We start from the raw sequence: 27,577 nt of genomic DNA, 5'->3' as shown, positions 1-27,577 counted from the left end.
AAAAGCTAAGGACCAAACACCCCCAAAGACTTTAAAGTAGCCAACAAATTACCAATAAGTTCCAAACCCTTATTCTCTCCAAAATGATTCACTAGACAATACTCCACAAATTTTACTTTGAATCTAATATTTAATTTAGCAGCACAAGATAGGTAAATATTATACTCCGACCAATATCTATACAAGTTTTATTTCAGTGTATACAACTCACATTTTGTATGATACAAATCTACGGAAGAGAATTTTACAATTTTATATCGGTAAAACTTGTATACTCTACTTAGCTAGATCATTGGCATCTTGAAAGTGCGCCGATGGAAGTACTAACGGAGAATTCGTTTGGATCACACAGCTAGAGACGTAAGAGCCGTTATATTCATAGATATGGTCACTAAGTCGGAACTTTGTATGACCGATCAACGATTTTCAGGATAAACAGGTTTCCTTTGTCACCTCTTGAGACCCTATCCAAAAGTAACACTCTTTATCAACTATAGACCCATTAGTAATTCCGAACAAATACGCATCAAAACAGTCGCAATATCAGTGAATCTCTCAATGAGATGCAAGGAAAGTTCAACGTATTATCGACTTCACTTGGTTTAACATATCGGTGAAATGACAACAAAAATGCTGCATAAATGCTGCATAAACAACAATTCCCACTAAACTTACCGTAAATCTTCATCTAAGTAAGTGATTTCCAATGAACCGCGCGCGGTATCTGGTGCCTTCACGGGTATCTGCACAATATCGCTTAACGACTCAAGCATGTCTCTTTGTTCATCTAATATTGCTTAACGAACAATGTGTGGGTGGAAAAGTAAGCATAAATCAGATTTAGATGGGGGATATGTGCACAATAACATGATCGATTCGCTTGATCACATTGAAAAATTCATATAATACCACTAGCTATATATTGAATTGTAACAATGGGAAAAAATACCAGTCCTCCGATTTTGAAATAATCAAACTTGACAGCTACTTTTCTTGAATTTACCGGAGTGAGATCCGCTGTAACCTGAAATATATAAGCACGAGAATGCATAAACATAGCAACAAAAACCGCTGATGTTGAGGCAATGATCGATCACATAGGAAAAGAAGCATCAAAAAACATGGCAAAAAAGTCGATTGTACCAAACACATACACGAGATCCCAACTATTCATTCTCTTTCATACCCGTCTTTTTTAGGTTCCTCCCTTTCTAACACTCATTTTAGAAGCCCTTTTACAACAAGCTTTTTCAAATGGGATTACCCAAGATCAAGCTTAAGGATAGAACCCTCAACCACATGACCTCTATCGCAAAGCAATGCAAAGCGAACGAGGCTATAGTGTAAAAATGCAGTAACGGTCACGAACACGGTAACAAAACGGTGATGCGGTGATCATAACGCCTAAATATCAGTTGAAACCAAAAGATATCCCTTGATACTGCTCATAATGCGGTTTTTTAATACCTTTACAATGCGGGAAATATCGGTTCATGTTTTTGAAAACCTTTATGTGGCCTTGTTTTTACACAACAATGAGCTTATTTAAACTGAATGAGTTATTAACGCACAAGTCACATTTGTTAAAAAAAACTTGACTATAAACTTGGCTCCATTATAAGACTAGCCGAGCTCAAACGTGATAGTTTTCAAACGAGCTGAAATTGAACAAATTTAAGCACGATTTATATCTTAGGATTGACAACGTTAAAGCAGCTTCAAAAGAGAGTAACAATGTGCTCGGTTGACTCATTAGTCATTACGTCACTAAATAAAATGGGTAGAACTCGGACAACTTTATGTCGTTCTGAACTGATTCAAAAGACTACAAATCTAGCTATGCAAAAGGCACTTTACAAGACATAAGCAAATAGGAACAAGCAACACCCAGAAAACGCGATCCAACTAGGGAATGGTTCATAGATGAGAAACAACAGCAATATTCTTACCTGGTTAAAAAACGGCCAAGTCTCCATATTTTGGGCCCGAAGTGTGTCCACATTTATCGCTTGGTAGTTGACTCGGGATCTTAAGAATTTAGGTCTCTGCAAGATATATATTTAACGGTCTATTCAGTAACATAAACAAAAATGACGTGAATGAGATGGCATCGAACCTGAGTTTGCAAGATTGATTTTGAGGTAGTGTAAATGAGCTCCCATTTCCCATCCAATAAACCAGACTTCAGGGGATTTTTGGTTGGATTTACAGCTTCCAATTTACGGACAAGCTTATCAACATAACAATTAAAGAGAAAGATTAGACAAAATTGAACTATTGAAGGAAAGAACTAGTCTATGCAATAATTTTCAATCTTGCTAACAGTTAGAGTATATAAAATATTATGGGGCCTCAACATTGTCACGTTGGCTTCTTATTTCATGTCAAGAAACCAATTTGACCAAAAAACCGAATATGTTATATACTGTAACACTAACTCCGCCACCAACTAATTCATTCTAAGCCAAAAAAACAAATTGGGAAATCTATTGCTTACAAAATTTCTACTCTTACAATAGAAATCAATTTTTAGCTTGAGATTGTAAATCTAAAAACAATGGACATATTTTGCACCATAAATAAAACTTGGCAACCACCCACAAGACTTTACCAGCTAAAGCAAGATAGCACTATCACTATAAAAATTGAACCCTCTCTTATTCAAAAAGACAAAACTAATAGGCACATCATCCCAACATCTTGCAGTAACACTTGAGTTACTACACAAAATGACCTTTATAATAGTATTCTGAGACAATCACTTTGTTATCGCTAAGGGTAAGATTGTGTACATATGACCCGCAAACCTCACCTAAGTGGGAGGCAATTTCTAACTTTCTTTATTATAGGGTTGGCTGAGGGAAATGGAGAGCTAGATAAAAATCGATCCGGGTTGGCTGAGGGAAATGGAGAGCTAGGTAAAAATCGATCCTAAGACCTTGCCTAGGCAAAGTGGTACTTGCTTCAATCAAGACGAGACCCGATTCTCATCTTCTTCTCATATCTTTAATGAAAGTAGTAAAGGCAAATTAAGCAATGTAATGATAAACTGCTAACGGAAAATTGTACAACACTATTGTGACATTGTCACCCTAATTTCTAAAGGAAGGGTCACAATTAAAGTTTCTTATCTTGGGTAATTGGGTTTATAATAGTACAAACTATAAATGGTAATCATACATAAAAGGGCTAATAACACTGAACTTTGCAATGTATAAACTAATAAAATAGTTCATTATTTAGAGATTGAACAATTTCAATTCAAACATATGAAGCATGATTAAAACACCCACAATCAATAATATAAAACAAAAACAACACGGGAATTGAAATTAAAACCAAACCCAACAAAATAATCAGAATTTAGGGTTTAAAAAGGGGGAAAATCCAGCAAAAATATGAACAAACCTGATCAATTCTTTGCTGATCTTCAGGGGAAGCATCAGCTCCTCTATCAAGGGGTTCAATAGCTTCAAGAAGCTCCAATTTTAAAGCTTTAGCATCTTGGGTTTTTGTGAAGAAAGCAGGAAAGAAAGAAACTTTAGTTTTGGTACTACTTCTACTGCAAATATCACTGAAAAGAAGCTTATTTGAGTGGTTTTGGAATGTGGGTTTGATTGGGCATTGAAGATTTGAAGATTGATAAGGAAGAGAAATGGGATGTAATCTGATTGAATCATTTGCAGGAAAGGATTTTGAGAAAGTTATAGAAGATAAGGCCATGCTACTTCTACCAAGTGTTGCCAATTGTGGATTGGTGATGGACTCGTAAAATGTTCATCTTTTTCTTTGTAATGCAAGAAGCTAGGGCCTAGGAGAACCATAGATTCTTGTTTCACATTAATTTTTGTTGGTTACTTTTTTTCCTATACTCTTACTTCTAGTTTTGCTAAAAAAATTTCTCTAATTATTTTTTATTCTCCAACTACAAGTTTTAACTTTTTTTTTTAAATAAATTATATATGATTGCACATTGAAGAATTAGAAAGAGGTTAATTAATATGTATAACTAATGTGGTTCTCCTTCTAATACTAATTGGTTTTAGAATGGAATATCATTGAGCTTGTGTGTAGCCAACTCTCTTATGCGGATCTTGTTGTGTGTACAAACAAAAAATCTCGGTCTTCTATAAAAACAACGTGCGGGTTTGAAAAGGATGACGTTCCTGCCCAATTAAAAAGTGAGTTCACATGTAAGGGGAAATATTGTAAAATAACTTACATGTGAACACAAGAATTAGAGAAAGTTTGACGAACATATATAGTCCTAATACCAATTGATTTTAGAATGAATCAGTCTCTCCACCTTTGGAGTCTTGAGTGTATAAGTTCAATAACAAATTTAATCATTAATTATTATAGCAAAGTATAACGAAACATGGAAAAAATAACAACAAATATGAACATGAAAATAAATAAAACAAGTCTAATATAAACTTAGTGCATACTATTTTTTTTTACGGGTCAAATTACTTACTTTGACACAAATTATTGTGAGAGATGGTCTCTCCAAAAAACGCATTAAATATATCGGCTAAATAGAGTAATTAATATAAATTAAATAGAAAATAAGAAAATAAGGATGCAAGAGTAATTGTTACTTTAACTTCTAGTGGTCGGTATTTTTCAAAAAAAATGGCTGCCTTAAAAATATCCAAAAAGAAGTCTTGTTGATCTTGCCATCTAATACAATACAATCATCTTTTAAAGTCCCAACTAAATACTCTTAAATTCCTAATACCCATCACCATTTAAGGCCATAATCTTCCATTAGTGGTGAAAACTACAGAGAAATGCTCTTAAATTTGATGTTATCACAAAAACAATCAACAATTTTTGCAGTTGTTCCCGCACAATCCCCATTGAAAATGAAATTGAAATTGAAATTGAAACTTACTTACCAACATCAATTTTGGGTACGATCATCAACAAATGATTCTAAAGACCGCAAATTACCCTTCAAAATTCCCCTTCAATGGCGGAATACCAAGTGGAAGTTCAATGATATAGACCCAGGTTTTTAATTACAATAAAGTTTAGATTTTCCTTAAGTTTTTATCATCTACAATGTCTAGAATTTGAGCAAATTTTTTAGTATTAACAATTGATTGATGGTTTCTGTTCAATTGTTAGGTATAATTTGTGTTCTTCTCCTAACTGATATGTTTAAGGATCCCTATTATGGACTTCTATAAATTCTTCTATGAAATTTTGAGATTGGTGTTATAAATATTACAAGATATTGGATTTGAATGTTTGATTTTAGTTTTGATTCTGTACAAAATTTGTGTTATTCTGTGCAAAATTTGTGGGATTCTGTACAAATTTTGTGGGATTTGTGGGATTGTATCAAATTAGTCCTTATTCCTTAATTAGAATAATAGGTATTTGTTGAAATGCAATTATGATATTGGACATGTGCGGAAAGTTCTAGTTCGTCTTTACTTGTAAACAAATCAACGTAAACGTTTGTTCTTATTGTATCTTCAATTTCCGCGACATCTAGACCCTTTCTTATGTCTTCATTTCGAATTCTATGATTTAGGGATGTCCCATCTCTTGATAGTAGTGTTGGTCTAATGGAAATCCGGTTTAATATTCCATATAACAATGGAGAGTCAATGAGCTGCATAAGCTTATGTTGATGTTTTATCTTGCTAGATGCTGTGAAGAAAAACTTGAATACATTGCTATCAAGGACCCACAACTTCATAAATGAAGTGACTGCTCCGCTGGTCAAAACAGGAAAATCTGATGACAGTGATGATGTTGATCTTCATGACAGCGAGGACCTGCATGTGGGAGAACTGAGCATTCAGAGTGAACTGCTTAATGGAAATCTTTCTTTGGCTGCCGTTGTTTCAATTGAACAGTTCAGTAGGTAAAAAACACTTATTACCTTGCACTCCAAGTTTATGTTGATTGTTGAACTTAAGCAATGTAAGTTATACTACGTTACATTGTGATTTGTGATGATGGAAAAGTTTTAAACCGAAGTAATTTAGGGCATGTTGAATGTAATATAATTCGTCAGCTAATTCACTTTTTGAATTCGCTATTCATTCAAATTTGCCCAAGAATAGCCCATAACCGACCATAATTCGTTTTTCTCGATTTGTGATTCACGAGGAAATTATTGAATCATGTGACACTGGGCATGTTACAATTTATGCTTTACTTTTTAGTAGTTTGCAAATGAGGTACCACTATGTTCTCGACACTTTAAGGATAGTAGTATAGATCACAACCGAGAACAATAGGTGGTTTCTCTACTGTGAACTTGATCATGGAATAGTTTGCATTTTCATCTTTTGTTATGCAAATGTCTTCCATCTTTAAAAACCACTTACTTTTAACCCATGAAGTTCAAAGGAAAAACCAACTTGCTTTAAGCAAGACGTGTTTTGGAAATATCGGTGGGTTAGGACTGAGGAGTGCTTAATAGATCTCCAAAGAAATTTCTAAAAAAGGAAGATAAGTGGGACTAGACAAAGAAAGAAAGAAAGAGGAAATTTTTGGTTACGCTTGGTAATGGGAGGTGATATTGCAGAATCAGATTTTGGCATGGTGCAGTATAAGAACTAGCTATACAATGTACATTGAGAGGAAATTTTATTCAGCAAAATAATATAATAAACTTATTGCTGCTATACGATGTTGGCATGTTGCAGTATTGTCAATTGATTAGCTAACAACGGACATGCGTCATGCAGGATGAATGGAATGACCGGCAAGAAATTGAAAAAAATATTTGAAGCCCTTGTGTCTGAATCCATGCACAAGGATGCTCGTAATTTGGTCGAGTATTGCTGCTTTAGGTTTTTGTCAAGGGATAATACAGATGTTCATCCATGCCTTGAGGTTAGTATTGCTGATTTCACTGATTGAGTTGAGTTTGTACTGCTATGTTTGATGTTCTACTTTTAGTAAGACATTTGTTGAAATAGACATGATTAGCAGCACAATTTTGGTTATTTTTTACTTTTATTGTGTGACATACATTATATGCCTTTTAGAATCTTAAAACCAAAAGATGCTTTGAGCATAATTAGATGTTTCCAATTTTGACTCTTTTCTGGTTGATTTTATAAAATTCATGCTTCGTCAATAATAGTTATAAACTTATGGGTTTAATAATTTTTGCATTTGTTTCTCTGTTTGTTCAGGATCTTGCCTTCCGGAGGCTGATATTCATTACTATGCTTGCATGGGAAAAGCCTTACAGACTAGAAAAGGAATCATATCCTAATGGCTCTGAAGAGGCATCTTTACAGGTTTAATCTTTGGCTTTTTATCCGTATCTTATATTAATTTCATAAATTTCCACTTCATGCTACTTGCTGTTTCTATGGTGAACAAAACCTTTGTACAAGAACGAGTCATATTTTTCTTTCTATTTTTGTTTTGGGCTGAAATGATCAGGGTGGGGAAGCAGGACATAAGATGATCATCCTATGTTAAAGAATATACCATATGTAATCTCAGAAGTCATATTAAGGAAGATCGTCTGAACCAAAAAATATTTCTTTCCAGAAACTTGAGTTCATTTCATGCCCAGACTTGTCTGAGAAAGACGCTGTTGTGTACGGATATTCCTCCCCGATTTCCCTCGAATTGTCGCATTGCCATTAGGAAGTGTTTGGGTTTGGCATGCGATAATCGGGAAGCACTCTGAGCTGTTTTAGGTCTATTGTTGCAAAGCATTTTGAACATTTGATCTGTTACTAGTAGTGAAATGATTAAAATTGATAAAAATTAGTTATTTTGATGTTTTATTCGAGGATGAATTTTCGGTCCTTCAAATTGCATGGTAGTAATTGTTCTTTGTATCTTATGTTGTGTACAGAAATCGGTGAATTGCTGAAACGGAACGTGGAAGTTTTAGATGGTAAAGAAGTTTGATTAGTCTAGAAAAGTTAAGAAGTTTGGGTGCTTCTGATAGCTAGGATTTAGTAATCCAAGATAACACTTTTTCTGCTAGCAAAATGCTTTGCGAAATTTTAACTCACTGAGTCTAATTCCACCCATGGTTTGATTATGAAATTAATGATGGGCACAATTATGGCTCTAAATTCTAATCTCAATTTCACTACATGTCTTCCACTTTTATAATGCTGCATACTCGTACAGACTACATGTCAGTGGATTTTGGTACTATTTGGGACTCTTAAACTAGTTAGAATTTGTTTGTCTGCATCTTCATACTTTTCCATTGAGTTGTTTTCTCATGTTTCATAATTGGTCATTCGTAATGAATTTCTTTTTTGTTTTCTTTCGAACCTAAACTCTATGCTATGTTAGGACTCTTCATTTTTGCTTCACTTACCCCTGTCCGATCCTTAATGCTTGGACATTGGTATGACACTTAGACACTTCATGTTAGCCGTAAAATTGAACATTTAGACGTATTCGACACCTGGACACGTATCAATATCTGACATCAGTTTCCGAGTCCAAGTAACATAGACTCTATGTATAGATTGGACATTTGAATTAAGAAGCATCTTCTTTCTTGTGTAGACAAGGCTTGTCAGCGAAGAAGCTTTCATTCGCATTGCACCTGCTATATCTGGTGTTGCTGATAGATCAACTGTTCATAATATCTACAAGGCTCTTGCTGGTGATAAAGAGGGAATCTCTTTCAGCATATGGTCCTCCTACATTAATGGTCTTTTGAAGTGAGCATCTATTTGCTATTTGATATCTTGACCTTGGTTTTTTCTTTGACTATTAAGTGTGTAGCATTATTCCTTGAAAAGAAAGATAGATAACTGTTATTTACCATTAGGTTTTGGATTATTACTCTATGAACGTAGGTGAGTGAGGAAGTATTGGGATTCGGAAAGGAACGGGGTTTTTCAATTAGATATTTTACTAGTTACTTCAATTTGTAACGAATTTGCAGATATGGACAAGTGAGCCTCTATAATCAAGGAAATATCTATTTTCTACTTTTATTCTTCAATGCCACCAAGTGGCTCCCGCCTAGATGGGTTTCGAGAGGTCGGAACTTGGGTGCATGCAATCATACTCTAGTAATAAGAATGAGGTTGTTTCTCATTGACCCTTGATTGCAAACATATCTGCAACTTCACGTAAATAAGTAACCTATATGAATTAATGAACCATTTTACTAGTCCATCATAATACGGTACCAAAGGCCTAGCAAAATTTTAAGGAGAAAGTTTACTAATTCTGTCTTATGTCACTTTAAGTATAAATCTGTTTTTAGTATTTTTTGTGTACTGTTAGTTCCCGTTTTTCAAATTTATTTCTTCACGGTTTCTAATGCTACAAAAGAGATTTATCTGATTGACATCTAAGGTTATGGTGCATATTTGGTGATGTCTTCCAGTCTCATTGTGTTATTTCATCTATCCTTGTATTCAGATATTCATTTCATCTGCTGACTTATGGCATTTTTTTATGTGTAATCATTGTTCTTGTAGAGTGCACAATGAAAGGATTTCCTATGAACTTGAATTTCTCCTTAGTCCATCAGAGCAGGTCTTGTGTGTGGGTTCTAGCAGGAAGCAGCCTGTTTTAAAATGGGAGGACAACATGGCGTGGCCAGGAAAACTAACATTGACAGAAAAAGCCCTTTATTTTGAGGTACTTCCATCTGGATATCTTTGTTGTTCAATGTGGGGCCACTCACCATACAACCTTTCCAAAAAGATCCATAAACCCTTGCAGGAAAACAAATGCAATGGGTGTCTAACTATGCTTATGCCCACAGTACCCTCTACATTGTTTCATTTGAAAATTTAAAATGAATAAGTTTTTTAAAAGTTCGTTGCGTGCGTCGTTTGACAGCCAATAGACTTTTCAAAGAGCAAAAAAGTTGAGAGATTGGATATCACCGGACATGATGCTCAGGTGAAGAGGACTAAAGTTGGTTTATTTGGGTCAGAGCTCTTTGACTCAGCGGTCTCTATTTCAGCTGGTGATAAGGAGTAAGCTTCTCCATGTTGTCTTTCCCTGTAACTTTACATTCTTATATCTATTTCTATTTTAGTTTCAAGAATGATTTGTTTGGGTCTAGCTGTGGATTCTGTTGCCAGTCCTTATCTGTTGCCGCGCTCTAACATTAATAAATGCCTTCTAAAAGAACAGCAATACATTATACGAGTATAACTTCTATCGTGACCGTCTGTTTTTGTCCGTTTTTTTTCCGTCTCATCTCCCCTAAATGCCAGGACACATACATTTATAATTGGCAGTTTAAATTATAATACTACTGTTAGTATTTGATCTTTTCAATTTCCATTTTGTATTATTGTTGGTTTATCTGTCACTTTTCTACCCATATAAGGAAATTTATTGGATTAGATGTTCGGAGTAGGTTTAAGTTTATTCGGAGTTGCCATTATTGATCCATCTAATTGATCCATCATCAAACTAATAATTATACTTAATTGAGACTAATGTTTCTAACCTAGCCTAAAACTTAACCTTAGTTTCTTTGCCTTGTACCCCCAACCGTCACTTCTCAAATAACGCCTACAACTACCCATCAAATCGTGACTCACCAATAATACCCACTACTTGAAATCACCATCCATCAAGTCACCCGCTAACTTAAATTGCTCCTTACCACCTCAAATCATAACCCACCAAATGAACCCACCACCACAAATTGACCCCTACTAGGTTAACCAATTTTTTTCCACTCACATTATCTATATGGCTACTTACTAATTGTTTGTCTTTTTAGTACACATTATTTAAATTGTTTTTTAGCTCAATTTTTCTCTTTCATGGATTAGGTCGAAGCCATGGGTATTGGAGTTTATTGATCTTGGGGGCGATATGAGGCGAGATGTTTGGCATGCATCCATAAATGAAGTTATTGCTCTTCACAAGTTTGTGCACGAATATGGACCTCAAGAAGATGAATCTATTTCTCACGTTTATGGTGCTGATAAGGGAAAAGAAAGAGCTAAAATTAATGCGGTTAATAGTATTTCTAGACTTCAATCACTCCAATCTATCAGGAAGTTATTGGATGACCCTTTGAAACTTCTTCAATTTTCATATTTGCAATATGCTCCATATGGTGATGTTGTGTACCAAACTCTTGCTCTGAATTATTGGGGCGGACAGTTACTCACAAAATCTCGGAAACTACGGGGTGTTCATCCAAAGAATGCTAGGTCAATGAATGAGACTTCCCAAATAAATTACCATGTCCATGATTTAGATGGAAGTGTCTATTTGAGGCAATGGATGACATCTCCTACTTGGGCTTCTAGTAATTCTGTTTCCTTTTGGAAGATTACACCTCTTAAGGAAGGGTTAGTACTTAGCAAAAATCTTATTGTTGGTGGTGCGTCCTTGACAGAAAGGGCATCAAAAATATGTCGAGAAAAAAGTAAAGTTCTTGAGAAAACGCAGGCTACTATTGATGCTGCTACCTTAGAAGGGATACCGAGTAACATTGATCTTTTCAAGGTCCGTCTATTTTCAAAACTTTTGTAGGACATTTGTCACTTCTACGGCCCGTTTGGTAATTGGTACTAAATGGTGGGAATGGTATTGGAAAGTTAGTGTAATTTTGATAGGAATATCTCTTGAGAAATTTAATGACCATACTTATTCTCCTTCAACATTATCATTTTCTTCGCAAAATGCATTTTAATGTATTACTATTTGAACATGTGGTATTAGATGGTAATGGTATCATTTCATGATCAAACTTTCATTACCATGGGAAGACAAATTTTATATCATGAAAATTTACACTATAAATGATTCCCATTACCACCAATTAGTATCGTTAACCAAACGGGTTACTAATGCTTCACATAATTCGCTTTTACTAGCTCTCCTTAAATGCATCCAAATTTGGTGAAGTACAAAAATATTGGATCTTCATTTTTTTCATGGTAAAATGACTCATTAGATCATGTGCACTTTATATTTTTATGCGAAATTATAGATGATGTTGTTACCAAGGATCAACTAGATCAACCTCTTTGTTATCGCTAACAACAGTAAGGTTGTGTACATCTGACCCCTAAACCCTGCCTAAGTGGGAGCTATTTAATGTCATTGGGGTAATGGAATGTTGTTATTGTTGTTGGAGACTGATGTATGTTAGTGTTTTCAGGAACTTGTTCTCCCTTTATCAATTATGGTCACGAATTTTGAAAAGCTTAGACACTGGGAGGATCCATTCATGACCATTGCTTTTCTTGGATTGGTATATTCTATTATTTTCAGGTATTTTTTGGTTACGGTGTAGTATATTTTTCAAAAGATTGTTTTTGTCAATTATACAGATTATTCCTTGAAATCTCGTTTCAGAAACCTGTTGCCATATGTATTTCCTACAACATTGATGGTAGCAGCAACCATATTATTGTCATTGAAGGGACTTCGGCAGCAGGGTCGTCTTGGAAGATCCTTCGGGAAGGTCATTATCCGTGACCAACCACCATCTAACACTGTTCAGAAGATCATAGCTCTTAAGAAGGCTATGCGTGACATGGAGAACTATCTCCAAAACATTAATGTCATTCTTCTAAAATTACGCACTATTGTTCTTTCGGGTCATCCTCAGGTATGTATCACGTTATAAAATTACGCACAATTAAGTAAATCTTTTCCAATGCCTAAAGATTTTATGATTAAAAAGGTTTTGCCTACTGTAAACAGTAAACTTGTGATGGCTTGATAAATCGTTAAGTGAAGCGTGTTATATAATACATTAAATATTGAGGCCCTTGTCGGTACCAAGTTCAAAACATTAGCGATTGGCTCTTTGAAATTCTTCGACTTATCCTATTTTACTCGGAATCTTCATTTTGCTTCACATACCCGTGTCCGATCTTTGATCCTCGAACATTGGTATGGCACTTAGACACTCCATTTTAGGTGTAAATCCGAATATTTAGACGTATCCGACACTTGGACACGTACCAGTATCCAACATCAGTACTCGAGTCCAAGTAACATAGGACTTATCAGCCAATGTGCAACTATTGTTGATTTTTTAAATGGTATGTTTGACATTTTTGATATTGCTTTGCTTTTTTTCACTCAATTTTCGGTGGATGCTTCCAGATAACTAATGAAGTTGCCCTAGTCCTGTTATCATCTGCAACAATCCTGTTGATTATCCCTTTTAAATACATCCTTGCGTTTTTCACATTTGATATGTTTACACGTGAATTGGATTTCCGGAGGGCAACGGTCTTAAAGTTCAGGAGATTTTTGAGAGATCGATGGGAAACAGTGCCTGCTGCTCCAGTTGTAGTATTACCATTTGAAAATGACCAAAAGGGATCGACGCATCTCGACAAGGAAATCAATAAATTGGAAGCACAAAAGAAATCGAAGTGAAGGTAATTCCTTTACGCATCTCAAACATATATCTTCTTTCTTCCCCATGAGATGAGCTCGAAAATTTGTAACCCGTCTTTGTTTCGTGAAGTTTTTATTATCAAGAGTTTTTTAAAATGGTTGATGAAAGTAACCGACAGAAAGGAAATAATCATATTAACCGCCTTAAAACAGCAATCATTGCCATAATATGATACGAGTCTGTTCACTGAACTGAATATGCTCAAAATTTTCCGATTTTTTGTTCTTTACATTAAGCATCATGATTCACGATGCATTATATCTGACTTAGTGCATCTCCCATCTCTGTCCCCGCTCCATTGATTGGTTCCTTGAAATGTCGACTGATTCTGAGTTTGAAGTATGAATGAATGGGCTTTGCATGGATTTTTGGTATAAAAATGGTATATGATGAATCATTTTCGGCTGATGTCTTCTCCCATGCTTAAGTAAACCCGTTCTTTAATTAACGAACATAAAGCCATAATATGTAATTTTCTTTTGAACAGAGCTTATCTAAGGCACAGAAGGTGGCTATATAATCAGATACAATAGAGCAAGTAAAGACTTCACTACGGTGGGATCATCATAAAAAGTATCTTCAACGGAAATTTTCAAAGAAGTCAAGGAGTAATTTGTTGTCGAACAAATTTCTCGCCCCAACAGTAGTACTCGTCAGTCCTGATTCATGGCAGCAAGTTCGGATTGGAGTTTTCATCACAGCAGGCTGTTGTGCGGTTCCTATTCCTGCGAAGCTATGTCTTCCTCGGAAAAATGAACTGAAGTTATTGCTGTTGCTGGTTGTCTAAGACCCAAGTATTTCGAGGTGCTACTGCAGCAACCTTTTGTGCAGGTATTATTGTTTGAGTTGTCAAATGAGCAGCCAGCAACAATACAACTAGTAGCATTTGCTGATAATCTGAGTTGTCATTCAGCGCAATGCGGAGCTGTTAAAAGTCGTTGATCTACCCGATGGTGGCTTGATGGTTGGCTGTACCCGCACCCCGGTACTCTTGTATTACGGCATTATTCAAAAAGATGAGCTTTATTTTCTTTTCCGATCTCGTATGTGAAATGGATGAGAGACATCGCGGCTCATTTGATTACTCGATAGGATATGAAAAGATGTGATTAATATGGCTATATACTTGTATGAATTCTTTTCCTATTATTCTTTATATAAAACCATGAATATATGCTTTTATCTTTATTTCAACTAGTTTTGTTCAAGAATATAAGTGTAAAAATGAGGTAACGGTAGCGATCATGATAACAGAACAGGGATGCGGTAATGGGAGTGATGCGGTTATCATAACGTCTAAATATCAGTCAAGTTATAAGATATCCCTTGATACGGTCCAAAACACGGTTTACACCTTTCGCGGGAAATATCGGGTCATTTGTTTTGAAAACCTTTACAACGCGACCGATGCGAAGCGGCGTTGTTTTTACGCTATGAATTATGTGTACCTTTTTATCTTTCTTATTTCTATAAGACACCAATTAGTACTCTTTTGTGTACTCTTACTTCATGAGGTTTTCGATGAATAGTAGGAAAAGGGTGTTTGATGCTTTAGGTGCATCGTGAAGTATCGAATCAGTTTTCAAATCTATCAAATTGATACAAAATGCAGGTGTAAAAAATACACTTTCGCCAAGTTCAAGAGTTATCTAATAGTCTTTGTCGATATTTAACAATACAACAATAATCTGAATAAGCAAAAAAATTCTCCAGATTTCCTGCTCCTTTTGTCGTCAGCTAGCCGTTGCAAATAGAGTAAGCATCACAATCCACCAACTTCGAGTTATTGCCTCGATTCCCATCTTTAGTCCCGATTCATTGCAAACCAGCTTGTGACCGTGATAAGTGCACTCTGTTTGATTCCTGTAATTTTAAACAACTAATTTTGAGTCAAAGTATGGATGGTTGAACGTACGTAACCTTACTCTTGTTAGTGATAACAAAGAAGTTGTTTCCGATCGGCTTCTCTCGATCAGTCGGTCTTAATTTCATCATCCTTAAACTTAAGTCGCGACTCGAAAAACAGTCGTTTTACGAGAGCTTACCTTGAAGGACAAAAGGTGACAATATAGTCAGACACGTTGGAGCAAGTAAACATGCTGGTAGGAGCATCATAAGCATAGCTATATGCTGCAGGACAAACTTTCTTAAAACTCGACGAGTAATTCGTTGCCTGACAAGACTCGGGATTCTCATACGTTCCCCTACAACAATACTCGTCTGTCTTGAAATAATCGCAAGCACTTTGACACCCAATCGTTTTCCCATTGGACTTAACAGCAAGTTCTGATGGACAACTGTCTCTCAAGTCGCCTTCACATCCGACAGTACTGCAGTTCCCTTTCCCTTGTACTGGTGTAACAATCATCGGTAAGTTGAAGCCTCCGACAAGGCTAACATCATAGAAATCTAGCTCGCCTAGCGTGAACTCAGCTATCGTTGCTGGCTGTTTACCGGGCACTGAGCATGTTTCATTACCACACCCACCAGTTAGACAAGTGCCCTTGTTAGAGCTGTCGAACGAGCAGCCTGTTCGACCCCATATACGCCCATGCCATCCTGACGGGGCAGTAAAAACTGTCGACAGGCCCGATTTCAAAGCAAGCCCTGTTGTGCTGATGTTTTTGCTTGGTATAAGTCCTGGCCAGATCGTCTCCTTGCAACGGTTTACTATAGTGAAATTTGTGCATTCCGAGAACCATGGACCTGTTACGCACCATAATCATACAGTTGTTAAGGACTTGAACGACTTCAAAGAAGAAAATCGAGGCTATTTGATTAAGGGGTTACCTGACGAAATAGCGATGAGGAAGATAGCAATCGGAAGAGTAGGACGAGATTTAGCCATCTTTGTGAGTTTGTTTGGATGTTGGTTCGTTGGGCTGACATTTTATTGGGTGCACAAGGGAGAATACGTGTAGGGGAGAGGGAATTTGGTATCCATAACAGGGTAGTACTGGTGTTCTTTCCTTGCATACTCAACCGATTCTTTCCTTCATCTAAACTTCTATGAATATCTACGCTTTTTAGTATGATAATCTAACTATCTATTAAAAAGATTTGGAAATTTTCAAATGGCACTCCTTTGGGAATTCTGCCATTTAGGTTGTTAGAGATTTTCTAAATTTTAATTATTTGTCAAGTTATTTATATACAATAATCTCAACTTATACCAATTAAAAAAAAAAAAAAAGAAAAACCAAATATCTAATTAACTATGTTTAATTTAAATGGAGCAAATTACATAACAAAAAGATATAAACTGCTATAGTATGAATTTATATAAGATAAGATAATTAAATAATTTTTGTTAATGAAAATATTTACCTAATTTAATTTCCTATTTACTGTAATTTTTTTAAGAAAATCAAAACCAATTTGTTCCTCATGTAAATCGGAATTATTTAAACAATTGTGAATTTTTAATATTTTCGCTTTTAAAATTTATCACAATCACATTGTAATCATTAGTTTATATCTATTATTGCATTTTATTCATATGTATCTGCACACACTTATATATATGTGCATTGCACGGGCATATAAACTAGTAAATTAATAATATTGTTTGCTACTATTTGACTTTGAGATTAGTCCACTACAATTATTAATCATAATAATATGAGATCAGCTTCATGAACCTGAGCAAATCGTGAAAAATTGTCACCAACAAACATTATGCTATATTTATTTATATTTGTTGTCATATGTTCGTGTAAATCTCAATTTTTCATATTATTCTTCAATCCTTTTATCTGGGTCCTAAAATTCTACGATGTCTTTTAAAATGGGGTCCTTCATTATATTAAACTTAAAGAAACAAAAAAAACCCACTTCAAGACAAAATGTATTGTAACATTATATTACTTCAAACATAAAAATGATTTATAAACAAATCACTTTATAAGTATTGCTCAAAACTGAATCTAAATAGCACTATTTAATATTAATGCCCCTGGAAGCCCTAGACGGTCGGCTACCCTGAATGCCTTAGAAACCGACACTGCTTCCACTTTTCTAACTGTATAATCAACAATGAAGCAGAATGATTGAGACGGAGTAATAATAAATAAACTCCCAGAACTAAGACAATACAAAAAGGTTGGCAGAAGGATATTGTTAATACTTGGCTTTATTCTAAAGTACTCCTATTTATTAGTCTTTAATCTCATCCATTTTCTTATGATTTAAATCGTCTTTTTAATATTGCTATATTTTTATTTTTAATTGTCCAACTCTTTAAAAGATTTCATCTCATCCGCAAAATCATTTATGCCCATCTCCACCAATGTTTCTTTCCTCTTGCTTTTATCTTTATCGGTTTTTCTAACATACGCACTCGGTGCATAAGTTTACTTTACAAAATAGATAAATTTGTTAAAAACATGATTTTTAATATTCTCTATAATTAGCAATTGTAATAATTCTTTGAAGAATATTACAATTCTATTTTAATAAATTTACCTATTTTGTAAGATAAACCTATCCACCAAATGCACAAGTTATATCCAATATTCACCCGACTTTTTAATCCAATCCGACTTGACCTAATTTCAAAATGAATTTAAGATTATATAAAAATCAATAAGGACATGAAACCCGATTTTAAACTGACCCGAGACACTTGACCCAATATCAACCCAATGACCTAAATGAACACCTCTAATGACAACTTTGCATACATATCTCATTATCCCAATGTCATTAAGTGGCTCCCACCTAAAGTGGAAATTGAGAGGATCGAATGCACGCAATATTAATCTTATTAATGATAAAATGGTTTGAATCTGCAACGTCATGTGACAACTTTGCATAAGAAAATTAGAATATACGAGACTTGAACTAATGGTGAAGTAAAAATTCCAAACATGGTTTGAATCTGTCATTGTTCTTTCTCTTGGATGTCTTACATAACATAAACATATTCTCTTGTACTTCATCTACAAAAATGCATCCTCAAAACCAAAGAAAAGAGAAGTAACTGATACAGGAGACTTGAATGTAGTCTGGAGGAAGAATTCCAAAACGCAACCTCTATTTAGCGACTGGCTGTCCATCGTCCTGTCACCTGCGTTCTAGAGCACCACGACAAGCAAGATTATGTTCATAATTTCCATGGCAATCGAACAACTACATTAACATTCACTTAAAAATTGATCTTGATCAACGTATGTTCGGTTGCAAGCTTTTCACTTTTTTATAGAGTTGGGGAGATTCCAAATTGCAGGAAGTTACAGTCGATTCCACTGTTCCACATCATCTTCGACCTGGTTATGTGATGATTTGTTAGGCCACAACATAGATCACAACAATCATTTAAGACTGCAAAGCATAACTAAAGCAGTAGTACTATAAGCAAGGACTTAAATAAGGAAAAAAGCATAGGCCATAGCCTACACAATGGTACTGCTGTACTGGTAACGGACATACAAGAAAAGGAGGGATTTAACCACCAAAACAGCATTTCATAGTGTTTGTTTTTTCCTCTCGATTTTTCGTTCTATACTATGACGAGAATGGGCGAGGGCCTGAGGCGCGCGGTAAGAAACATGCTATATCTGCACAAACAGGCCACTTGTATAAAGAACTGAAACGACGCTCCACCACACTAAAAGAACCGTAAGGCATTTTTTAGAAAAAGTTAACAAACGAGCAGGCAAGTTGGGACATGTAGCTGAAACGAGATAAATTAATATGAGAATGAGATGCATTTCTACTTTCTAGACAATGATTTATAGCATATGAATTCAAACGAGAAAACGCAGGCAAAATTCTACCAGCTGTAAACAAAGAAGCCAAATACTCACATAAACAACAAACCTATTGTGTAGTAAACTCAATTTTGCTCTGAGCTCTTGACATTCTGCAATAATTGACTCTTTTTTGGCTTTTGGTACCAGAAATACATCATAACTATAACCCTTAAGAGCCCTCCATTTGCAAAATGAGGAATAAAAATCCGGCCCCAATATGGATAATATGGTCCAAGTAACTTGAGAAGAGCAAGGAAAACCGCAATTAAAATCAAATGCCACGGAACTTCAGCATCCTGCATATCCAATAAAGAGATCAAACAACTATATAAATTGTAATAAACTCAAGATATTTAAAAAGTGGGGGACTGAATAAAGATTTAAACAAATGAACCTTTAGAAGAGGAGAAAATTCCTGTGCTGTATCTTTCAAAATTCCAGCAACAGAAAACCCAAGAGCAAATGGAACAGGAACAAAAAATAGTTTCCTTTCACGTGCACAGTAGGACATTTCGCTGAGGGAGGAAATCGCTAGAATAGGCACACTAAGGAATTTGATGACTGCAACTACAACGTCAAGAATAAGTTGGATGAAATTATCAAGCACTCTGTTCCAAGGAAAGCTCTTGACTGGTTCCGGAAGGCCATTCCAAATTTCTCTGGCTTTGTCCATTATCTGATTCAGCTTTAATTTTCCATTATTATTAGACTGTCCGTCTGCCATGCTTACAGAGCAAGAGAAATTCGGTCTAGCATTTGAAACTGAAAATCCGACTTTATGAGTGATAATGCTGCTTCTTCCATTTAAATGATGTGAAACACCCTGGAGGGGAAAAAACTCAATTAAGTGAAAAGCAGTGTCCATACTCCATTCTCAATGAATCCATAGATTTATTGGTGTTTGGTTTTTGATTATAATTTATTATTGTAAAAGGGCTCTTTAAAATCAAGCATACTTCCTATTATGGCTCAATAAATATAAAATTAGAGGAGAAATGGAAAATTGTCGACTAGGAAACAGTGTATGAGCAAAGACTGTCCCATTGCTCAGATAACTCAATCAAGAGGAAGAATGCACAGGAATTGTTAAGCTATATAAACAATTATAAGATAGGGGCATAAGACTACAAACTAGCAACGGAAAGCTGCAGTTTATCAGCAACAACTATTTGTGCAAACTGAAATTTGCTAAAAAAGTGGATAGAAAGGTTGCAATAATACAGCAAATGAGACCTGAGAATCTCAACACTTTCGTATTATTTGTGGCTTTGGGATAAATGAATGTCAATTATACTATTAGAGTATAACTCGAACGGCCCGTTTGATAATCAATAATAAATGGTGGGAATGGTAATGGACAGTTAGTGTACTTTTGGTAAAAATATCTCTTGACAAATTTAATAATCATGCTTATTCTCCTTCAACAATTTTACTTTCTTCACAAAATTCATTCCAATACATTACCATTTGAACGTGTGGTATGTGGTGGTGATGAAAAATTGTGAACCAAAAAACTTTTTTATGTCAAACTTTCATTACCATAGGAATGACATGATACATATCATGAATATGTACACTAAAAATCATACTCATTACCTCCAATTAGTACGGTTAACTAAACGGGCCGTAAATAATTGTAAATTGCTGGATTTTGGCCTCCCTCACAGTAACATGTATTGACTTAAGGCCCAACAACCATGATTGAAACCCCCGCCCCTACTCCAAACGGGTAATGTTGAGTGTGCTTGATGGTGACTACGACTGCTAGACATGTTCATTACAGCAATCTAAACTAGGCATAATATGTTCACACAATATTACAATTTTGCCTCTTTATGAGTCCCTCAAGGTGGATGCTTTGAATAGTCCTTGGCCATTTCCTCCATTCTTCCAAAAACTTGAGTCAATGATCTTGAAGCATTTATTAATAACTTAGCTCAATTTTTTTCCATAAACGGAGACATATACGACTCGATCAAATGTGAATGGACCAAAATGAGAGGAACCATGGGAATAATGTGTAATCATATTGACCTAAAAAGTAAACGGAAAATCAAATAGAAAGGCCATCTCCATGTCACAACTAACAATGTTGGGTATTTAAGAATGAGCATAGTACCTATCAAAAAAGAATGAGCATAGTACCCATCAAAAAAAAGAATGAGCATAGTAGGAAGAGGGAAGCAGCTAAGGGCCCAAGATGCTAACGTTGAAATGGGTATGACTGAGCATATACTATAACGGCCCATTTGGTTAGTAGTACTAAGTGGTGTGAGAATGATTTATGGTGTAAAATTTCATCAAAAGTTCTATGTCATTCCCATGGAGATGAAACTTTGATCACAAAAAGGTTTTTTGTTTACAAATTTCCATTACCACTGATACCACCTCTCCCGATGATAATGCATTGGAATGAATACTATGAAGAAAATAAGATGATTGAAGTTGGACAAGCATGACCATCAAGGTAGCCAAGAGATTTTTCAACCAAAATTACACTAGTTTTCATTTTCATTTCCATTACCACCGTTTATTACCTCACTACCAAACCGGCCGTAAGTGATTGAAAATAAAAGCATGATATAAGAAGAAACTTGGAAATTTATTCAAGAATCCAGAATCCATTTATTAACTAAAACAAAATCTCCATACTGAATATTTTCCCCTTGTCTTTCACCTTTAGTATCCTACTTCTCGGATTAAGTTAAACTTCCCTTCCCTTCCTACTTTAAAATCCTTTCATTCATAGCCTCAGCAATATAATAAACTTTTTTGGCCAATTCTATTATCCGTTTGATGATTATTTTTATGCTATGCAAGGAAATGATGATTTTATTTGAAACTATAGATTTGTCTCAAATTTAGTGTTTGGCAAATAAAAAAATCAAATTTAGAATTAATTGAAATCACCTTTGTTATGAAATTGGTTAAAGATGAGGATTTGATAATAACTTCTCAAACCTTGTCACTCTTAAATTCTTCGTTAATGATTTTACAATCAAAATCTACAATTTGAAATGAAATGCTTGTTACAAACGCAACCTTAAAAGTTTTACCAATCCCAATTATAGCTAGTGGGAGGGACTAACCCAAAGACTAGTTATCTTCATGTTCGAGTAATTAAGACGCAATACATGATAAAGTGAACACATAGAAGAACGCTAGAAAAAATGAACCCATGTAACTTTCCAAGTTCCTCCAAGCATTCAAAGGGTGAAATCCTGGTGGAGTTAACAAAGCAACAAAATTTCCTACAAATTCACATGTTCAATTCACTTTCTGGAAAGTGGAAAATTAGGGTTGGCAACTAAAATACTTCATAGTATCAACAATTTCGAAAATCATTAGATATTATAACTAGCTTTTAGTCCAATTACAATCCAAATTGTGGATTAAAATTACATTCGAAGATATATGAAAAATGGGAAACTTACTTGCTGGTAAGAAATAGGGCTGAAAAGGGGGAAGGAATTGAACACCGCCATAGATGCTGACATTGCTCCTTTCAATGAGAATCTCACAAAATTACAGCTTTAAATGAAATACAATTGGAGAAGATAAAATTGCAAATTAATTGAGGAATTATACGAACAACAGTAGAGAAAGTAAATCTTAAATTGAGAATTTGAAGAACAAGGGAAGAATTACAAAGAAAACAAGGTAAGTAAAGTTCGTATCCAGGATTGATATTGTTGAATTATTGAAATAGATTTGACAAATTATATAAAAAAAAAAAAAAGCACGGAATAAGTCAACAATCAACTTATATTCAAGAATAAGCGTTTTATTTCTAAATATGAGGTTTTGTTCTGTTCGCAGTTAGTTTGTTTAATTTTTTTAAAAAGGCAAATAAGCTGTAAAAGGGTTGTTGACTAACTGCGAACACCATCGAGCATAATAACAGCTGCAGGTCTCTTCTTCCTTATTTTCCTCAAATTCAAAACCCTAACTTATTAAAACTCGACATTTTTCCCTTTCAAAAACCACTCTTGGACTACCTTTAATTATCAATTCTTACATTTCTCTTTCAATTTGGCACTACCTGTGTAAAAACATAAGTCAACCAAAAAAAATAAGGAGGAAAAGAGTTAAGAATGGTCACATGAAGCAGGCACGTGTACATAATATATGATAGCATTATAATTAGCAAGGACTAGAATCAACAACATTCCATCACCGCAATGTCCTTAAGCGGCTCCCACTAAGATGGAATTCGGAAGTAAAGTGTAAGTATACAACCTTATCATTGTGATAACAAAAATATAAAAGAAATTTAAAAGTGTGAAAATGAGAGCCAAAAAAGTAAAGCACAAGAACCTCTAGTACGACAAGTATAAGTAAGACATTGTACAATTCACCCTCAATCATCACCTCTGCTTCTCTGTTTGCGTATCCTCACCTCTCTACGTCTTCATGCAACAAACTTAAAGAAACCATGAGTATGACTCTTACAGATCTCATAGAGTTCATCTCTTGAATGACCACAATCGAAAGTTTAATTCATACTCATCCCATTTGAATCCATGGAACACATTATCTTGTAGCAAGAGAAAAGATTACATCCTTAACAACAGAGTCGACACAGTTGAAAATCCTATAGTTTCATTCTACAAAACAGAGAACTCACATATTTTCATTATGAGATGCTCTTAAGTCTTAAATTCAGCCAAATCGCGGCACCAATCGATAATTATGCAAACAGGTTAAACCCTAGTGGAATAAATAAAAATACGTACTACAAATTATTAAAATAACCAAAATTAAAGTTTTCAATCAAATTGATCTCTAAACTATCAGGTCGCACAGTTGGAAATCAATAAGAAAATTTAATCAATCATATAAAATTCAAATAATTGATGAATAGCAAAAACCATATTCCAACAAATCATAAAATAAACCCTAAATCAATTTCAAAATGTAATAGCCAATAAACCCTAAATTAACAAAGGTTAATGGGCAATTGGAGAAACAACAAACAATGTTTAACAAAAGCCAAGGCAATCAAACAAATGTGGAGCAATTGAATAAAATAGTTTTGTTTGGTAAAAAAAAAGAACAAAAAAAACCTTTCCAAACAGTGGCAATCGATAGACTTAAATTGTAACACCCTTGAATTTCCGACCCCTTAACGAAATCAAAACCGTAAAGGACGGAAGGAAATTCGGGTGTTACATAAAAGAAAAAGGAATTGAATTTATATAAACGTTAAATATTAACTTTAAAAAGGTGCGTGAAAATTTCGGCAGCATCTCTTCTAAAAAATCGATCATGTGGTAGAGCATCAGCACAATAAAGCATTAAACTAATCTAAGGCATCATTGCTTTTTTTTAAAAAAAAAAAAAATCTCACACCACGGCGGAATAATTCGTCGCCGGCTTCCCAAATCGACATACCAAGCATGGATCGTGGTTCCAGTGTCGACGTTTGCGTTTTAGAAAGACTTAACTCCTTAAAACCATACAGAGTTATAAGCTACGCAGCGGAATACAAATATACAAGGTAGGGCACAAGGCCTCATAACAAAACATATACAACCAAAGCTTACAAAAGATAACAAGAGCTACAAAATCGAAAGATAAAGGTATAACTCAGGTTATGCTTCGCCCTCATCACTCTCCCCCAATGCAATGCAAAAAAAGCTCCAATACCTGTTACGCCTGTCTGTGATCCTCCTGCTGCTCGACATTCGACCAAAGGCCAATGTGTCATAGCAGGACAGCGATAGAAAGTCATCAATAATCAAACATAAACACAAACACGTACACGTCAGTAACTAGCATCAAAATAATAAGACCACCTACTAGATAACATTATATTATAAAACAACATAAGATGCTTTCATAAGACGCGAGCACGAATAGTAACCGTTTATCGGCCACTTATACTTCTTAATTTCATTACGTGCTTTCCAACTCGAACCATGTGTTCTTGAGTAGAATGCAGGTCTTCACGCTCCTCTTTTTCAAACATAAACTCTTGCAAACCACGTATAGCTCTACTCGACCAATGCATTAACAGAATGCCTAACACATGACCTTATAGAGCTTGTCTATCTTTTGGTAAGTGTGATCATAGTCTGTAATACCCTTGAGATAACTTAATTTAGGCACACTTCTCACTAGTATAAACTATTCTATCAATAAGTAGATGTTCTATCAAAGAGTAAATATTCTATCAAAGAGTAAACGTTCTATCAACGCGTAAGCTTTCTACCAAAGGATGAACCTTCTATCATTAAATAACTTTCGATTAATGAATAAACTTTCTATCACTGAATAGTTTTTTATCAGTGGATCTTTTTTTCTACTTCCTGGCATAGTGACACGCCCAAGGGCGTTATCAACCTCCCGGCGCCCATTGGCAAAGTATGAGCTCAAGCCCCCCTCCAACTGACCCTCTCGGGTCCTACCTTCGGAAAAAACTAACACACTGGGGTACTAAACCAGTGAAGAGGCCACCATATTGGGGTTTGCAAGGCCCGCATGGTAACACCTCGGTCAAGGGGCGTTATCGGCCTCCCGGCGCCCAATGACCCAAGCATGCTCATACCCCCCTTACGGTGGTCCCGTCGAACCTCACCTAGGGGACTAATAAAACAACCGGACATAATCCAGTTAAGTCACGCCAGCTAATCATAATCTAGTACCTTATCAGATGGGAATAACTTCCACTCTCAATTATTAATGAGCGCCCTGGGATAGCAGCGCACCAAAACCCACTGAGCCACTCAATAGAATATGAAATTCACCTATAAAGGAGTCATTCTAACTCCAATTAGGCATAATCTAATTCTTAAATAAGGGGTAGTTCTCGCCCTGTATTAACTCTCATTCTCTAAACTATTCTAAGCGCAAGGATTTCATAGTCGATAGCTCTTCATGTAAAGCGTACTCAAAAGTATCTCATAGTTTCCATGCAATGTATATTATCACAATAAACAATAATGTCTTAAAGCAAATTGCATATAAGGGTTAGTTACTGCGTATACGTACCTGTAAGCGTTACTGCACGATCAAAAGTCACAAAATCACCCAACTAAGGCTCTACTTTCCTTTTACAAAATGGGCACCTATATAAGTTATGAGTAGAACTAATAAGTTCCCTTAACTACTTTGTCATACCAGCTAAAAGCCAAAGTGACCACAATCATCCATTCACGACAAGATTTCAATTACTTTTAACACGTACGCATCTCATTCAACACCAAGCATAATCGTCAATTCGACAATAACACAAGTTTTTCCATCAACAAAGAAGAAAAGGATTATGTCAAGTGTTTCATTACACCAGCTAACTTTGAGTTATAACAATTCACATTATCTTGAATAAAACGACGATTCAGACTTAAGTCTCACAATGTTAGTGTAGTGCTAATATGACGACAAGAACGAATCTTAAGGTTATCGCATAGCAATATCATTTATTATATTCTCCAAGGTCGAGCTAAAATCAAGACATCATACAAGTAACTTCAATAATTCTTAGCAGTTGACGCTATGTTCATGGCTCATTACCATTATGTGTTTATGATTTCAATAACAACCCACTGAGGTATTAGTAACTCTAACAATTAAGTCACTAACAATTAGCAACTACTAATCCCAATTAACAACCTAAACCATTTTTATAGTCAACTATAATCAAAATCATTACTAATTACCACAACGATAATCAACCAAGTCTTAAAATAGTTTATAAGGCTATTCGATTAACCACCACACCACCAAAGTAGCATACACCACACACACTACTAGAAATCTCATTTCTAAATCAAACTCTAATTATTTCATGTTCAAAGATAACACTATTTCTATTACCTATGATAGGATTGAACCAAACTAATATACAATCAACACAAATCCCATAATTTCTAATCACACTTCAAACCTTAAATCATGAATATGTTCAATTCATCAATCAAACTCTTAACCACAAAAGAATTCAATGAAAAATAATACAAAATTCAACACTTTTCATCCACATTTCAAAAACCCAATTCATAAGTACGTTCAACTCATCAATCCAATTCTCACTCATAACAAGATTCAATAACAATCATACAAATTTCAAACTTTCCTCACAAACTTTATAAATTTCAATTGGAACAAGAAGGAATCAAATAGGGGAAGAGGAGAATGAACCTCGTGGAGGTGGTGCCAAAGCCCAGAACCGGCTGGAAATAGGCCTAAAAATCGGCCAGCAGCTGGCGGTTGCTCGTGAGTTGGCTGCCGGCTGTTCACTGCGAGTGAGGAGGGAAGGTGGGGTGCTGATGGTGGTGTTCTGTGGGCCGTGTAGCGGCTGGTGTAGCCCAGCTGTTGCTCGCTGGTGGCGCAAGGGAGAAGATCAGAGAGAAAGAAGGAGAAGAGGGAGAAGAAGGGGAAGGAGGAAAAGACGGCTCTCCCATGAGCATTTAGGGTTTCACGGTTTTTTTTTTTTTTTTTTTTTCATTTTCTT

The 27,577-nt window shown here is 35.3% G+C and overlaps 4 protein-coding genes across 18 annotated transcripts; 1 reads left to right on the top strand and 3 right to left on the bottom strand.

The window, feature by feature from the left end:
* Positions 1–149: 149 nt before the first annotated feature.
* LOC130806069 (probable plastid-lipid-associated protein 4, chloroplastic) lies at positions 150–3,883 on the bottom strand. The gene is made up of 6 exons (XM_057670990.1): positions 3,409–3,883; positions 2,117–2,230; positions 1,950–2,045; positions 950–1,024; positions 676–743; positions 150–464 (listed from the first exon to the last, which is right to left on the bottom strand). The coding sequence occupies exons 1-6, from the start codon at positions 3,721–3,723 to the stop codon at positions 392–394; spliced, it is 741 nt and encodes a 246-aa protein (XP_057526973.1). The 5' UTR covers positions 3,724–3,883; the 3' UTR covers positions 150–391.
* A 717-nt stretch (positions 3,884–4,600) lies between these two features.
* Positions 4,601–14,836, top strand: LOC130806066 (uncharacterized). Of its 3 annotated transcripts, XR_009040256.1 has the most exons (13): positions 4,601–5,016; positions 5,662–5,881; positions 6,714–6,861; positions 7,167–7,274; positions 8,521–8,678; positions 9,450–9,612; positions 9,817–9,956; positions 10,770–11,454; positions 12,113–12,225; positions 12,310–12,565; positions 13,069–13,349; positions 13,857–14,200; positions 14,283–14,836. XR_009040256.1 is itself a non-coding variant. In XM_057670987.1 (12 exons), exons 1-11 carry the CDS (start codon positions 4,794–4,796, stop codon positions 13,345–13,347), a joined length of 2,493 nt encoding a protein of 830 aa, XP_057526970.1. In that variant the 5' UTR covers positions 4,601–4,793; the 3' UTR covers positions 13,348–13,349; positions 13,857–14,836. The 3 variants fall into 3 exon arrangements, 2 of the variants coding, with proteins under 2 accessions (XP_057526970.1, XP_057526971.1); XM_057670987.1 differs by having other exon boundaries at positions 13,857–14,836; XM_057670988.1 differs by lacking the exons at positions 13,069–13,349; positions 13,857–14,200; positions 14,283–14,836 and having other exon boundaries at positions 4,650–5,016; positions 12,113–12,205; positions 12,285–12,458.
* LOC130806067 (pathogenesis-related thaumatin-like protein 3.5) lies at positions 14,710–16,254 on the bottom strand. The gene is made up of 3 exons (XM_057670989.1): positions 16,160–16,254; positions 15,415–16,075; positions 14,710–15,232 (listed from the first exon to the last, which is right to left on the bottom strand). The coding sequence occupies exons 1-3, from the start codon at positions 16,215–16,217 to the stop codon at positions 15,103–15,105; spliced, it is 849 nt and encodes a 282-aa protein (XP_057526972.1). The 5' UTR covers positions 16,218–16,254; the 3' UTR covers positions 14,710–15,102.
* Positions 16,255–18,212: 1,958 nt separating this feature from the next.
* LOC130806064 (uncharacterized) lies at positions 18,213–27,534 on the bottom strand. Of its 13 annotated transcripts, none has more exons than XR_009040254.1 (7): positions 27,265–27,534; positions 24,772–26,192; positions 22,557–22,624; positions 19,517–19,945; positions 19,177–19,418; positions 18,800–18,927; positions 18,213–18,636 (listed from the first exon to the last, which is right to left on the bottom strand). XR_009040254.1 is itself a non-coding variant. In XM_057670981.1 (7 exons), exons 4-6 carry the CDS (start codon positions 22,617–22,619, stop codon positions 19,206–19,208), a joined length of 705 nt encoding a protein of 234 aa, XP_057526964.1. In that variant the 5' UTR covers positions 22,620–22,653; positions 24,772–24,798; positions 26,116–26,192; positions 27,265–27,531; the 3' UTR covers positions 18,213–18,636; positions 19,177–19,205. The 13 variants fall into 13 exon arrangements, 11 of the variants coding, with proteins under 11 accessions (XP_057526964.1, XP_057526966.1, XP_057526958.1 ...); XR_009040255.1 differs by having other exon boundaries at positions 19,190–19,418; XM_057670981.1 differs by lacking the exon at positions 18,800–18,927 and having other exon boundaries at positions 22,557–22,653; positions 24,772–24,798; positions 26,116–26,192; positions 27,265–27,531.
* Positions 27,535–27,577: the final 43 nt, after the last annotated feature.

Source organism: Amaranthus tricolor, chromosome 2 (genome assembly GCF_026212465.1).
Source record: "Amaranthus tricolor cultivar Red isolate AtriRed21 chromosome 2, ASM2621246v1, whole genome shotgun sequence".
Classification (NCBI taxonomy): Eukaryota; Viridiplantae; Streptophyta; class Magnoliopsida; order Caryophyllales; family Amaranthaceae; genus Amaranthus; species Amaranthus tricolor.
Note: the sequence above shows the minus strand (reverse complement) of the source record. Positions and strands in the feature narration are given on the sequence as shown.